Source organism: Rhododendron vialii, chromosome 3a (genome assembly GCF_030253575.1).
Source record: "Rhododendron vialii isolate Sample 1 chromosome 3a, ASM3025357v1".
Classification (NCBI taxonomy): domain Eukaryota; kingdom Viridiplantae; phylum Streptophyta; class Magnoliopsida; order Ericales; family Ericaceae; genus Rhododendron; species Rhododendron vialii.
In genome coordinates this window covers 14,037,071-14,051,996 of record NC_080559.1, presented here as the reverse complement: position 1 = coordinate 14,051,996, position 14,926 = coordinate 14,037,071, and the positions used below count along the sequence as shown (strand labels likewise).

General features: G+C 39.0%; 1 protein-coding gene and 1 long non-coding RNA gene across 3 annotated transcripts in view; one reads left to right on the top strand and one right to left on the bottom strand.

Annotated features, from left to right (window-relative positions):
* The window catches only part of LOC131318657 (phosphatidylinositol-3-phosphatase myotubularin-1-like), a 32,224-nt gene extending 23,501 nt beyond the window's left edge, over positions 1-8,723 (bottom strand). Inside the window, exons 1-4 of one of the 2 annotated variants that reach the window (XM_058348575.1) lie at positions 8,498-8,723; positions 8,296-8,364; positions 6,201-6,278; positions 6,025-6,096 (exon numbers count right to left, since the gene is read on the bottom strand). In XM_058348575.1, the coding sequence (XP_058204558.1) occupies positions 6,025-6,096; positions 6,201-6,278; positions 8,296-8,364; positions 8,498-8,629 (351 nt within the window). In that variant the 5' untranslated portion in view covers positions 8,630-8,723. Of the gene's footprint in view, positions 1-6,024; positions 6,097-6,200; positions 6,347-8,295; positions 8,365-8,497 lie in introns of those variants that run through there. The other variant, XM_058348574.1, reaches the window with a different exon arrangement.
* A 158-nt stretch (positions 8,724-8,881) lies between these two features.
* LOC131319239 (uncharacterized) lies at positions 8,882-13,571 on the top strand. Its single transcript, XR_009197932.1, has 3 exons — positions 8,882-9,210; positions 11,194-11,244; positions 13,058-13,571. It is a non-coding gene; the product is annotated as an uncharacterized LOC131319239 (long non-coding RNA).
* The last annotated feature ends 1,355 nt before the right edge of the window (positions 13,572-14,926 follow it).

The window sequence follows — 14,926 nt, the reverse complement described above, 5'->3', positions numbered from 1 at the left end:
GACGCTGGTGCTTGGTTAAAAAGAATAGAGAAAGAGCGTGTGTATGACTTTCTTGCTGGTCTAGATGTGGAGTATGATCCAATTAGAGTGCAGGTGTTGGGTCGTGTTCCGTTTCCATCTTTGGAAGAGGCCTATGCCATTGTTCAGCAGGAGGAGAGCAGAAGGGGTGATATGTTACAAGCTCCTACTTCTGATCGTTCTGCCTTGGTTGCTATTCCGCAGGGACAGTTTAGGTCTGGCAGTGGAAAGTCTCAGACTCAGTCTGGTACTACCAGTGGCTGGTGGGAACATAGATCGTATGTCACTCCAGTGTGATTATTGCCATAACACTGGACATACCAAGGATTTTTGTTGGAAGTTACATTGTCGTCCTTTTCGTGGGCGAGGCAGTGGACGTGGAGGTCAAGGTCGTAGTCCCGGGCATTCTCAGGCTCAAGCACATATTTCAAAGTTTGCTACCTTGTCTGATTCTGGGTTCAATTCAGGAGTTCAGTCACCTTCTGATTCTGTTGGCGATTTCTCTCAGGGGGAGATGCAAGCTCTCAGGCGTCTTATGGCTCGGACTGATTCTTCCTCTACTATACTCCTACTTCCACAGCAACTCCTACTGCCTCCTCCAAGTATTTCAGCTAGTGCACTTACTGCCTCCTCCTCCGGTATACCTTGGATTATCGATTCTAGTGCTTCAGATCATATGACAGGTTGTTCCTCTGTTTTTTATTCTCATTCTACTTGTTCTGGTAAAGATAAGGTTCGAATTGCCGATGGGTCATTCTCTGCTATTTTAGGGAAAGGTTCCGTTCACTATTCTTCCTCTTATCTCTCTCTCTTCAGTCCTCCATATTCCAAACTTTGCAACTAACCTTCTTACGGTTAGTAGTTTTACCCATTCTGCAAACTGTTCTATGACATTTTCTCCTACTCAATGTGTCTTTCAGGAACTGGAAACGGAGAAGGTAATTGGCAATGGTAAAGCACTTGGTGGTATCTATTATCTGGAGCATGCACCTCATCCATCTCAGCCATCTTTATCATGTGGACAAGTTCTACAGGCACATATGAGTTCCACTCTTTCTTTGTTACATCGGTGGCACCATAGATTGGGTCATCCCTCTTTTGGGATATTAGAGAAACTCTTTCCTACTTTAGTTAAACATTATCTTAGGGAGCAGTTTTTTTGTGAAGCATGTGAGTCTGGGAAACATAAACGCTCTTTTTATGCACCTATTAATAAACGAAGTGATTCTCCATTTATGGTTATCCATTCTAATTTTGGGGTCATTCTCCTGTTACTTCTTTAAAGGGCTATCGATGGTTTATTACTTTTATTAATTGGTATTCTCGTGCCACATGGGTGTACTTACTCCAGTCAAAAAATGAAGTATTTTCCTGTTTCAAATCTTTTCATAAGATGGTGTGCACTCAGTTTGATACACATATTAAAATTATTCGGAGTGATAATGGGAACTGAGTATATTGATAAGATTTTTTCGGACATATCTAGATGATAATGGTATTGTTTTTCAGACGACTTGTGTTGACACTCCACAACAAAATGGAATCGCTGAACGTAAAAATCGTCATCTTGCCGAGGTCGCTCGATCCCTTTTGTTCACTATGAATGTTCCTACACACTTATGGGGAGAAGCTATTTTAATTGCCATGTATCTTATCAACCGTATGCCATCCAGTGTCCTTAATTTTAAAACACCCATTGAATGCTTGCCAAGCAGTTGTCGAGTTACGACTCTTCCACCTAGGGTGTTTGGTTGTGTGTGTTTTGTTCATACCTCCAAACCTTCTGGGGGCAAGCTGGGACATAAAGCCCATAAGTGTATTTTTGTTGGGTACTCTCCTACCCAGAAAGGTTATAAGTGTTATAATCCTTATTCGAGAAAGATGTTTGTCTCTATGGATGTTACCTTTTGGGAAACAGATGTTTTTTATTCTCCCTCCAAACCATCTCCTCAGGGGGAGCATCAGCAAGAGGAATAGATGTTTACCTTTTATAATCATAGTGCGGGAGAGAAATTTTTCTATGATCGTAGTGAGGGGAAGAAAGAAAACACTGGAGAGGAACCAGTATCTGTTGAAAGGGAAACATGATATTGGTGGTGACATTGAGGAACAACTACCTGCACGACGACGACTGCAGGGAGCTGGCTTACAGAGGTATGCTAGACGGAAAAATGGAAAGTCTTCATGTACGTTACCACCTTGTCAATCACAATTACCCACTCCAGTTCCAGATTCCTCAACTAACTCTTCTGGTAATAATTCTTCTCTTATTGAACCTCCTCCTATGGATCCTGACAATCTTCCTATTGCTATTCGAAATGGTGTTAGATCTTGTACTCAAGATGTTATCTCACAATTTGTTTCTTATGACCGTTTGTCTCCTTCGTACCATGCATTTGTCTCTTCTCTTTCCACTATATCTATTCCACAGAATTGACATGATGCATTCCAGATACCTAAGTGGAAAGGAGCTATGATAGAAGAGATGACAGCTTTGAAAAAGAATGGCACCTGGGATCTAGTCACTTCCAGGAGGGAAAAAACCAGTAGGTTGCAAGTGGGTGTTCACTATTAAGCAAAAGGCGGATGGTACAGTTGAGAGATACAAGGCAAGGCTTGTTGCCAGAGGTTTTACCCAAACTTATGGTATTGACAATGAGGAGACATTTGCTCCGATAGCGAAGATGAATTCTGTGCGAGCTCTCCTCTCTTGTGCTGCCCACTTGAATTGGCCTCTTCAGCAGTTTGATGTGAAAAATGCATTCCTTCTTGGTGATTTAGAGGAGGAAGTTTATATGGATATTCCACCGGGTTTCTCTTCTCCTGCAAGTAAAGGAAAGGTGTGTAGATTGAAGAAGGCACTTTATGGGCTGAAGCAATCACCTAGAGCCTGGTTTGGCAGGTTTTCTAAGGCTATGTTGAGTTTTGGTTACAAGCAGAGCCATGCAGATCATACGATGTTCATCCGGCGAAGTAATGATAAGATTGTTGTCCTTATTATTTATGTTGATGACATAATAATGACAGACAATGATGTGAGTGAGATTCATAACCCTAAGTCTCGTCTAGCTCAAAAGTTTGAGTTTAAAGACTTGGGATCATTGAGATACTTGGAATGGAAGTAGCGAGGTCTGATAGAGGTATCTTTATTTCGCAACGCAAGTATATACTTGATCTTTTGGAAGAAACAGGTATGTTGGGCTGTAGACCTGTAGATTCTCCTATTGAAGCGAATCATCATCTTAGTGGAGATATGGGGGAGCGTCAGTGTTTTAAATGGTGAAAGGCGCAACGGTCCCCTGGGGCTTTAGCGCGAGGCGCAGCGCGCGCTTTATTGACGCGAAGCGCAATTTTTTTTTTTTCTTCGCAACGAGGCAAATTTTATTAGAATAAGTTTTCAACACAAACACTTGTAAAACTTTCAAATGTCATAAAACATAACATATCAATGGTTAAACGAAAGTACCAAACACTAAACATAACATATCACCCATGAAAAGCTTACATAATAATGTTTAGCCCTAGTAACATAACATAAGGATTAAAGGCTATAAAATCTAGAGGCATAAAGAGACGTGGAAGAGACAGAAATTTCGATTTTCTACAGTCTAACTAATTTGAAATTTTGATTTTCTGTTATGGAAGGAATAAAAAAATAAAAAAACAAAGATGTGGGAGAAGAAGAAGAAGAAGAGGAAGGAGAAGAAAAAAAAACAAAGATGTGAGAAGAAGAAGAAGAAATAAAACCAGAGACGCGAGAAGAAGAAGAAGAAGCAAAAAAAAAAAAAAAAAAAACAGAGACATGATGAGAAGAAGAAGAAAAAAAAAAAAAAAAACAGGGACGTGAAAAGAAGAAGGAGGAGGTGGAGGAGGAGGAGCTTACCTGGAGCTGCTATCTCTCGATTGAACAGGAGGAGAAGAAAAGGAGCAAAAGCAGCTGTCATTAAAGCTGCTCTGCTGGGTATGATCGATTAGGGTTGAAATCGACTTAAAAGAAAGAATTATTCAGTGCATTGCGAACATGTTATGTATGGATGAGAGCCGTCAGATCTGATTTTTGGCTCACAGACGAAAAGCGCACGCCTCAGCGCTTTGCACCATGGCGCGCGCTTCAGCGCCTTTCGCGCGCCTTAGGGTTCTGTGCTATAGCCCACATCTTCGAAGCGCATGCCTCGCACTTCGCTCACTTTGCGCGCTTTTTAAAACACTGGGGAGCGTACTGATAAGGAGAGGTATCAGCGACTTGTGGATCGACTAATATACTTGGCCCACACTCGACCAGATATTACTTATGCAGTAGGTGTTGTTAGTCAGTTTATACATGATCCTCGTACTTCACATCTAGATGCAGTTTATCGTATTTTGAGGTATCTGAAATCAGCTCCAAGAAAATGAATTTTGTTCTCTAATCATGGCCATTGCGATTGGAGGCATTCACTGATGCTGACTGGGCTGGTTCTGTGGATGATAGGCGCTCTACTTCTGGCTATTGCACTTTCCTTGGGGGTAATCTGATTACCTGGCGAAGTAACAAGAAATCGGTAGTCACCAGGTCTAATGCAAAAGCTGAATATAAAGCTATGGCTCATGGTGTTGCGAGCTCTTGTGGCTCCAAACTTTGTTACGTGATTTGGGGTTTGCTAACAGTGTTCCGATGAAACTCTACTGCGACAATAAAGCTGCCATTAACATTGCTCATAATCTGGGTAGCAAGAGTTTTCATCCTATTGTGTTCCAAGTTGAGCTTGATTGATATTTTCGCACCAACTTGAGGGGGAGTGTTAGATGATGGATCTATTTGTATCTAGTGTAATTATGTGTCTTATCATGTAATTAGTTTAAGTATCTAGGACCGTAGTGCAATTATTATACAACTTGTATACATATATTTTACGTTGAATGAAATTAACCCTAATGGGTTTTCTCCCTATTACGATTACCCTAAAACTGAATAATCCTCATCTTTTACAATCTCTTTATCTTGCCTCAATAGGGAAATCAAACCAGACTATGCTAACGGTTCATAAGTGACCCGATGAACAGGCACATATGTTGTCCAGTTGAAGCTTATAGCCTTTGACAAAATGACCTGCAACATTTGCAATGTCAAGGCGGCTTTTAGAAACTATTTAAAATTCAATTCCAGGTCCTGGCAGGTTCAAACTTTCCTATATTTTAAATTTCACCAGTACCAACATTGAATCCACAACCTCAACCATAAATGACAAGTTGTCAACGGTGTCTCCCAGGCTTCACTAACTCAGGTGGTTTGCGGGTAATCGAAGATATCTGGGGTTTAATCTGAAGAGGTGGGCCAAAGACCTCTGCTTTAGAGAAGTTCCTCTTCTTGTAACAAAAGTCATCTTGTCAACCACCAAACCAACCCCAGATTGTGTCAATGTTACTCAATAATTTCAACGTGCATGCACACTTTACCAAACAACTTATATCTGAGCATAACTGGAGACAAGAAAAATGACGTGCAAATCACCCCTCAACACCAATGTTGGATATAAACATGCAGGTAAATATAGATAGCATCGCTGCAATATTACTCGAGTCAGCAAAAAACTCAGCTGAACTTTGTAAGGGTAGTTAAATGACTCCTACTTCAGATTCCTCATTCCTCTAAAAGCAGTAGTAACTATAATACCATATTGCAACATTTTGCAGTATTATCCTAATCTTTATAAGTGCAAGTCCTTCAATGTATAGACAATTGAATCCCATTCATGGTCAGACCAAGCTAACATTCTGGCTTGGCCTAACAAGCTTGGTCTTGCAACGAACTAAACTCTCCCCGCATAAACCATAATTTCATTCCTCAAACACTCTAATGCTAACTCCTCGGGAACCTTAACACTGCAAAAACCAATACTTAAATCTTTGACAGAGGCACAGAGCGATAGACTTTTTGCCTTTTTACAATGAAGTCCTGAATCATGAACATGGGAATGTGATAAAAAGAAAAGATTGTTTTAGACAAGAAACCAGAAGTAGACTCACAATTTTGTTGAACTTCTCGATCGTAGCCAAGGGGATGGTGCCAAGAGGAATTATGTTCCGGGATCCCTCACTCTTTAAAAAGGAAGCAAAAACGTTAGGAACATATTGAAGATATCAACCATATTGGATCCAAAAAAGGAGATTAAACGAGAGTTTAAAAAGAATAGGATCCTTACCAGAAAAAGAAGGCGATAATTGGTTACAAATAAGGTACCTGCCTCATCTGTGTTTACTAGAACAACACCATAATATCCCTGCAACCAAACTTGCAAAACTCAACAAGCCTTATCTAGTAGCATAACCAAATAAAGAAATCGGATGAACAGCCAATAGTTACAATGTTTTTTAACCTAGTTAGCCGTATACTATGGCGGACAGTAACAAAGCATATCCCCTGGAAAGGAGGAAAGTCCTCAACGGCATGACAGGTTCAACACTCAGAAATAAGGTCAAATAAATGTTTCCAACGTTATGCAGGTCTGTTTAATATTTGTTTACACAAAAAGGCGATGTAAACCAAACAAAGACAAGTCCTGGGTATAAGTACGAGAGTAATATACAAAGGCTTCACAATATATGAGCGCGTAGACGTGTAACCTCTCTCAGTAAAGCTAACTGCATAATTTTGTCATGTTATATCTACAATAATACCTGTCTTGTTCGCTAGTATTCAGTAGACATTCGGTTAAAAAAACTAAAGATGCAGTGCCATAGGGCTCACTTCAAAAAGTTGAAGTTTGAACTTTCCTAAAATAATAAATATTAAATTGCTATCCAAAATGTGGTTGAAGGGAACTGGTAGGCCATAGGCCCCATGTATCTTGTGTATTCTTTTCTAGCTTCGCCTTGATCGTGTACAATTCCAGTTGAGATTCCTTGAGTATACTATTCAAATCAGATAAACTAATCATTTTACAGCCGCTTCTTTTCGTTTCCTAGCCTAGTCCCAAAATTTTGAACTTGGATTCCTCTCTTTCCACAACCCTTCCCCTCTTTTCTTTTTGAGCCGTGTATTGGTAAAATCAAATGAATTAAAAAAAAAAAAAAAAAAAACTCATAAATCTACACATTAGAGAAGAACGTGCATGGATAGAGTATACAGCCAAACTGGTCTAAAATCTATCAAGGAAACCATAGGTAAGGGAAGATTGTGTCCGAAAGTTATAATATCACACAAAAGAAGAGTTCCAAAGCAAGAGAAAGAGCAGTTACGATTTACCATACAAGAAATATTCAATGCATATCGAATTCACATGCACGTGAAAACAATATGCACATTTGCATTGCTTGATGTGTATATCGTAAGTTAAAATTTTGTTAATTCATGTCTGGCCTAGACGAATTACTCTTTTGTTGACCTAATTATTCTTTGTATATGGCATTATCATGCTTTACATATCTGCAAGAAATGGTAATTCTAAGTCTGGCCAAAACCAAATATCCTGTTATTGAACTGAACTATTCTAGAAAGACTGAGGGATCTTTAGAAACTTTAATACACGTTAAGATACCATTCAACGATGAACAATAATTTTACCACATATTCCAAGGAAGGGTTCAAAAGTTTGCGTCTCCTCAAGATGGGATTGAGCCATAGCCGACCCCGCCCCACCAAGGTTATACTCCGAATAAGTCAGCGGCCTGAGATTAATGGCAATGAGTCTCCTCCAAAATTACCCAAGAGACTCAAACTATTTCCTCCTAATCACCACACCACATTGGAGAAAGCTGCTTACAGCCAGAATTAGTAGGTTTTTCCACTAAACTATACGGACCAAATGGCCTAAATCTCTTGTTTTCATGGATTTCTAGGTAGGTCATTCTCCTCACATATGTATACTGTTCAAGAAATTTAGAAAGTCAAAGAACTTGTAAAATTCATCAAACAATTCCTCTAATTCCGAAGGGGGAAAAAACCTGTGAACTTTTTTTTCTTTTAATTGCAATCTTCGCGATCATCCTTAAACTTCCCTAAAGTTTAAACCAAAAAGTGGGCAGAAATTACGGAGGTCTAGTTTTTTTTTTTTGATAAGTAAATTTTTTTTTGATAAGTAAATTACGGAGGTCTAGTTGAATTACCGCACGTCAACAATTATTTTCCACACAAAAGAAACATTTTGGAACTTCAAGATTCGTTCACTACTGTTTATAATCTTTCGTATGCACTAAGATCATTCACGATTTACCTAAAAGTGAACCAGGATTCTTACCATTACGCACAATAATCGAATAATGATAGCATTCTTGAAGAGTACGTGTATAAATACATACCTCTACTATGACCTGTTCCGCTTCAAGCAAAAACCCTAGCAACCCATCAGGAACAGACCTCGGAGCCGGCTATGAATCGCAGAGAAAAAAGGAAACGAATTCAGTTACGGACATTACTCGAAAAACAACCCTGCGTGAACGATCATTGAACAAAGAAACCCTAGAAAAAAAATATATGTATATATACACATAAATGTATAACCTCGATCTTGGTCCATTCGAGGGTCTCCCAGCTACCAGTGCCTTCGATCTTCTCGGACTCAGTGAGTCGAATGTTGTCGCCGGGCTCGCGAAGAGAGGTGGATCGCCCCGACCGGGGCTTCGGCGTGGCCATGGGGCGACTCGAACTTGGCCACAGACAGAGAGAGAGAGAGAGAGAGAGGAGAGAGACGGTGGGGATTGTAGAGAGAGAGGTTTTCACCAGACGTTGAAAGAGAGGAAGGAGTCTTTCTTCGTTTTTGGGAATGGGGTTGCGTGCCACGTGTGCATTATCACGTCAGCATTAGGGTAGGTGGGCCTCGCGTGATGCGGTGAGGGGTCCGGCTACGATGCTCTCAAGCGGTTTGGGAGCATGTACTCCCATTGCTTGTGAACTGTTGGATCTTATTTCTTTAATTCCAGCCATTGGTAGAGAAATCCTTCTCTCTCCCCGTTACCTCCTATTACCCGTTAACGTGAAATATGTGAGAGCCCTAAAATTATTTTGGCCCCTCCTCCCTCCTGCCTCTCTCTCCTCTCCACGTCGCTCACCTCTGTCCACGGCTCCTCCACCTCCACTTCTCTTTCCTCTGCACAGTCGACGACGGAAACCTCCATAGCTCTTCCACCTCCATAGCCCCTAAGCAAACGACGAAAAGCCCTCTCTCATCCTTAACAGATGATCACAATGAAAAGCCCTCTCCTCCATTGTGCTAGGTATTTCTCTCTCACTCTTTAGAACACACAGCCACCACTACAAAACACAAACACCTCTGCACCGCCACTCGTATTGAGGCCGTTGTGAACTGAGTTTGTGGGCTCTTCCCGTTTCTCACCAAATCCAGAGAAATTGGTGAGATTGGGCGAGTTATTGGAGAGAGTGCGTGAGATAGGGCTTAGTTCGTACCAAAACTTAGGGTTTTGCTCCAAAATGTCGGCCATTGCCATTCTCAACCACGACAAGTTCCTCACTTCCCTAATTATAAGATAAAATTTGTTTCTTGCTTTTGATTTATTTTGTTCCCCAAAATTGAATTGAAAACCTTTTTTGTTCTCTGTACTTTGGAAGTGAAATCTAAATAAATTCCTCCATGTTTCATAGACCAACCAGCAACGACTTGTTAAGGTGGGAATACTCTAACGTCGTCTTTAAGAATTAGATAATAATTTAATGGGAAATCAGTCAATTAGATAATAATATCACGGCGTGCCCAATCCCTAAGTTTTGTCCAGATAAAGAGAGAAAGACACTGATGCTTGTTGACATTACCTTCCCATCTGCAGATTAGTTTGTCGAGTGCCTACTGCCTAATTATATTGGTATGAGGAGGTGACAAATTCTTGTTGACAGTGTATAGTGTACTACGTTCTCACTTTGTTTTAAGTCTGAAGCTTAATGAACTATCCATTGAAACACGATCGCTTGGAGATGTTTTATGATGTGCTACTTTTCAGTCCCATTTTAAGTTCTTATTTCCATTATTCATCATAGAAGTTATCATTCACCCTTTCTTGCTTTTGCCAGTATCTTAGGAAATGTTAATGGTGTTGTTCATCTACGATCTTATGGGATATTACATATAATTTGATTGCAAAAGAGATTTACTCTAATCATTTGACATTAGCATTTTTGTCTGAGAAAAAGATGTAGCAATTTAGATGTATTTTTTATTTTCAGTCGCACATGACACTCGTTATCCATATTATCAAATTGGAGGGATTACTTGATCCTATACCATTTCAGAATTTCGAAAATGAGCAACCAAGTTTCTGTTCATTTTTTCTGGATTATTGTTGGTAACAATTTGGTGTCTGAAAGTTAATACCAACATTTGCCTTGGGAGAATTTTACTTTGCGAGTAAACCACTCCCATCACCCTTGGTTTTTAGGACCAGCACCAAGCAACGAAACGATTACTATTTCTGAGAAGAGAATTGAAATATGCCTTCCTCAAGCATCGCCCCTGTTGCTTTTAAAACTTTTGTTGGTTTAGCAATCACCATCAAAGCTGTCAAATCCGTTCCGTACCGGTGCGTAAACGGAACGCAAAGAGTCATGTTCCGTTCCGGTTGAAATACCGGTCTGTTCCGGCCAATACCGGGTGTACCGGACAATACCGGCCTGTTCCAGACATTTTCCGGTGTTCCGGCCGATACAAAATTACCCTCTCTCTCTTTTTTTTTTTTTTTACATTTTATTTATGTTTATACTTAAAATATGGTAGATATATATTAAATATATATATAAAATATTAATTGCGGTAAATCCGGAACGGTACCGGGATACAGTCCAGTACCGGTACGTACCATTCCAGTAGTGAAAACGGTACGCTGGCCGGTACAGTATTGACAACCTTGATCACCACCAATCTCCCCATACTGTATTCGTCCTCTTTTTCTTTTGTTGACCATGAGGATGTCTTTTACTCAAGTAACAGAATAAAGTTTGCCATACATGGAGAATCCTGCTAGCACCTAAAAGCTTAAGCAACTAGCTTATTTCCTCTGAAACTTTTGGAATCTTGCTAGTGCCTAAAAGCTTACGCAACTAGCTTATTTCCTCTGTAACTTTTGTATGCTTGCTCAGTTCTTTTCACCATTTTAACATTGTGGCCAAGAAAATGGAAATTATCCCCTTTGGACATGGTATGGTGTCCCAATGGATATATTGAGATTAATTTTTTGTACTTATTTTGATAGGGAAAAGAACCATCTCACAAGGAGTTCATTCTACCATAATGGAGTGATGTGGTGTTGATGCGCACCCAATATTGTAGATATTTGGTGCGACTAGTCCCGTTTTATGTTGCTTTAACTTGCATTTATCTAGCTTTTATAACAATATTGCACGTAAGGTGTGTTTTTAGTGTTTTCAGGTAAAACGTGCAAATAAGGCGCATTTTAACGCCATGGATGGCCCAAGTGCTTCCAAGTACCCGAAGACCCTGTCGGCCCCTTAAAATCTGTCTAAGTATGAAAAAATGACTTTCAGAAAAAGTATCGATTCTCGAGATTAAAAATGGCGGTAATTGATCCTTGAATTTTTGTAAGAGTAACTACAAAGTTACAAAGTTTTATTTGAAGAGCAAGGTCATATTTTGAGTCATTTTCTCTTGCGGAAAATGTGCAGATTTCCATTTTACACTAAAAGTAGGGGGTTGACATTTTGATTTAATTGAAATCTTGAAATTCTGGTAATGCCATTGTTTCCAAAGGGGGGTACTTTCTTATTTTCATTAAATAAATTAAAGTAAAGAAAAGGTAAAAGAAAGGTTTAAAATGTAGTCTTTACTTAACTTTAGAGAATGAAAATAAGGTATTGTGGCGCTGTGAAAGTTGCTGGGAGCCGTCGGGTGCCAAGTCTTGGAGGCTGGCCTGAAGTTTTGGAGATAAGCTCTGCGTATCGATACGGCTTATGGACCGTATCGATACGCGTTGGTTAATTGGGCAGGCAGAGAGTTCCGTATCGATACGGCCATAAACCGTATCGATACGGGCGCGTTACGGGAGATTGGCCTTTTCAGCTTAACGATGTGGTATCGATACTTTGCTTAATCTGTATCGATACGGAGAGCTTTCGGCCAGATATTTTGCTACTTTTTGGGCTTTCCATTTATGAAATACTTGTCTTTAATAGCATGTTTTTAGATATTTGAGGAGAGAGAAACCCATTGTGTATAAATAGGGGTCTCTTCTCTCCCCTTTGGTATCAAGTTAATTTTTAGCTTTAATTTTTCCTCCATTAATGTCTTTCAAGCTTTTCTAGTGTAATCTCTAAGAACTCAAGTAAGTAATTCTCATTTGTTAATTTCTCGTTTATTAAAGTTGTTCCTACGGACTAGATCTTTTATAATATCAAGTTTGTTTTCGTTTTTATCGGTTAAAAGTCATGTCTCGTTTTTATGCTTTCTTCCATGCTTTAGCTATGTGTGAGTAGTTGATCGGCCAAGTTTCGGGGTAATCTTTCCCGAGGACTTAGGTGGTTATTTGGTTCTCAAACCTTCGGGCTTAAAATCTTGGTTTTCGGAATTTCATTAACCTAGCCTTTTTGGTCTAAGCGAGGCGTGTTAACTCCTTGGTATGAAGTTTAGTCAAGCGGTCTTGGCAAGCAACATATTGAGGGCTCGTGGCCCCCTACGTGTTAGATACATTAGCAAAAATAGGTTGATTTAATTCCGGTTAATCACATCTCTCGAGAAACATAGTCTTTTAAAGCTAAATTCTCCGGGCGTGAGCACGCGGTCGTGACTCCCGCCTGAGTTATAATTGAGAACCGGTAACGGCTCAAGTCAAGGGTTAGACGATCCCTAGACTTGCCTCCTTTAAGTTAATTAGGCGTTTTCCTAGTCTTTTGCCTTGGCAATTTTCATCGTTTCAAAGCAAAACCAAGTTGGCCGTCTTAAACGCCACAATCCACCTTATAAAACCTACAATCCGATTAAGCTACATTCGAATTCTCTGTGGGTACGATCCCGGACTTCCGGATATTATGCTACCGACGACCTAGCCCTACGCTTGGGGTTTTCAACCTTATATTTGAAGGCGAGGTTTGAAGGCGAAGCAGGTGTGTCCTTTTAGAAAATGCTATGTAGTAAGTATCAGACTGGTTGTTTCATGACCATCGTATTTGTGAATCTGTGAAATTTGTTTGACCTTTGTTTAGTTGTTTTGATGGATTAATGGATAGTAGATACTATCATACTAATTCTTGTATCACTTGTTTAATGCATCGGTGGTGGCTGTTTTGCAAGTAACATGAAAATGGACAACCATTTTTTGGTGCGTTATTGACTCAAGACATTTTTGGCGTTGGAGTTTTTTGATGGATCGTTCTATTTTGTGATGCTACTGATATATATGTTTAGAGATTGGAAGCAAATACATTGTATACTCTCCGAGATGAATGTGATAGAAGGCTCTTTTTGTATACTCTCCAAGCAAATACATTGTATACTCTTCATATCGTATACTCTCCAAGATGAATGTGATAGAAGGCTCTTTTTGTTTGATCAAATGTTGATGTGCCTTGGTGGCTCTTGTTGTTTGATCAATAGTGACCTTGTTTGGTAGTTATTAAAAAAAAATAGTGACCTTGTTTGGTATGTTCGTGGTGTTGTTGTTAGGTATGCCATGAATAGATTGTACATACCATTTCAAATACCATAATTACTATATAAACAGGGTGTGCTAACTACAAATTAGGCATACTTACTACCAAAAAAGGGGAAAATGATTGTATGTACATTGTAGTGGGTATGACATGAACCAGGAGTACCTACAATTTTCGTAACCACACTTACCACAAAATACCGGGTTTATTTACTAAAAACTAGACATTTTCGACATGGGTGTGCTACCATGTAGAGGGAAGGATTTTGACATGAGTGTGCTGCCATTTTTCGCCACAATTACAGGGTTTACTTACTAAAAACTTGGGTTTGAAAATTAAGAATCACAACTGAGTACGATTTCAATCCGTAATAAGTGCTACCATATAAAGTGGTATGTATTGCCCTAAACAATGGTAAGCGTAACCATAACCATAAAATATTGTAAAAATGTGAAAAGCTTAATTAGATTATTGTGAAACACTTATTTGTGATTTTTCAACTTATGGTCTTTGAGTAAGATGGTAAGAGCTAATAATCACAACTTAATTTAGTTTGTTCTTAAGAAAAGCTTACTTGGTTAGCTTCTTTAACTTAGTGGCTTTTGAAAGTTCGGAAGTTTTTTCTTCAATATTCAATTATTATTTTTATTTTGAGAATAAGAGAGATGAGTGGGAGCTAGAGTGGATAACTTTGAAGAGTTTAATGTAGGTATGGAGAAATTTAGTACCATTAATGCCATAATTGGTGGTAGGTAAGAAGGCAATGCCAAAATGTGCTAACTTTCTGTGGTAAATGTGGTTTCAGTATATAGTCATCCTTACCTTCCAACGAAGTAAAAAACAATCAAGACGTGGTAAGTGTTTGTGAACTCTAGTTAGCCTATGGTAAAAAATTCAGCTTTTGTGGTATTTGTAGCCTTATTCTATGGTAAGTAAGACATTAATAACGGGAAAGTATACATTTATGTATCAACATTAATGTTTTATAGGGTATGGTACATACCAAATTAAAATGACTGAAGATCTACTTGTATTACTTTATGATTAATTAAACAAATGTGTATTATCTTTCTATTTAATGAAATTACTTTTAAAGTTTATGAAAATAAAGAATTAAATGAATGAGACATTTTAATTTAGTGTTTCATTAGTGGGTACTCTTACATTTGCCAAGTGATCAATGTTAACCACAAAGACTATTACTCCTACATTTGCCAAGTGACCAATGTGATCCACCAAATAACCATTTTTGAAATTTGCTAATTGTGTAATTTGAAGGATGGAAATAGATAAGTCAGTGTTTAAGCAATTAAATAAATTAGT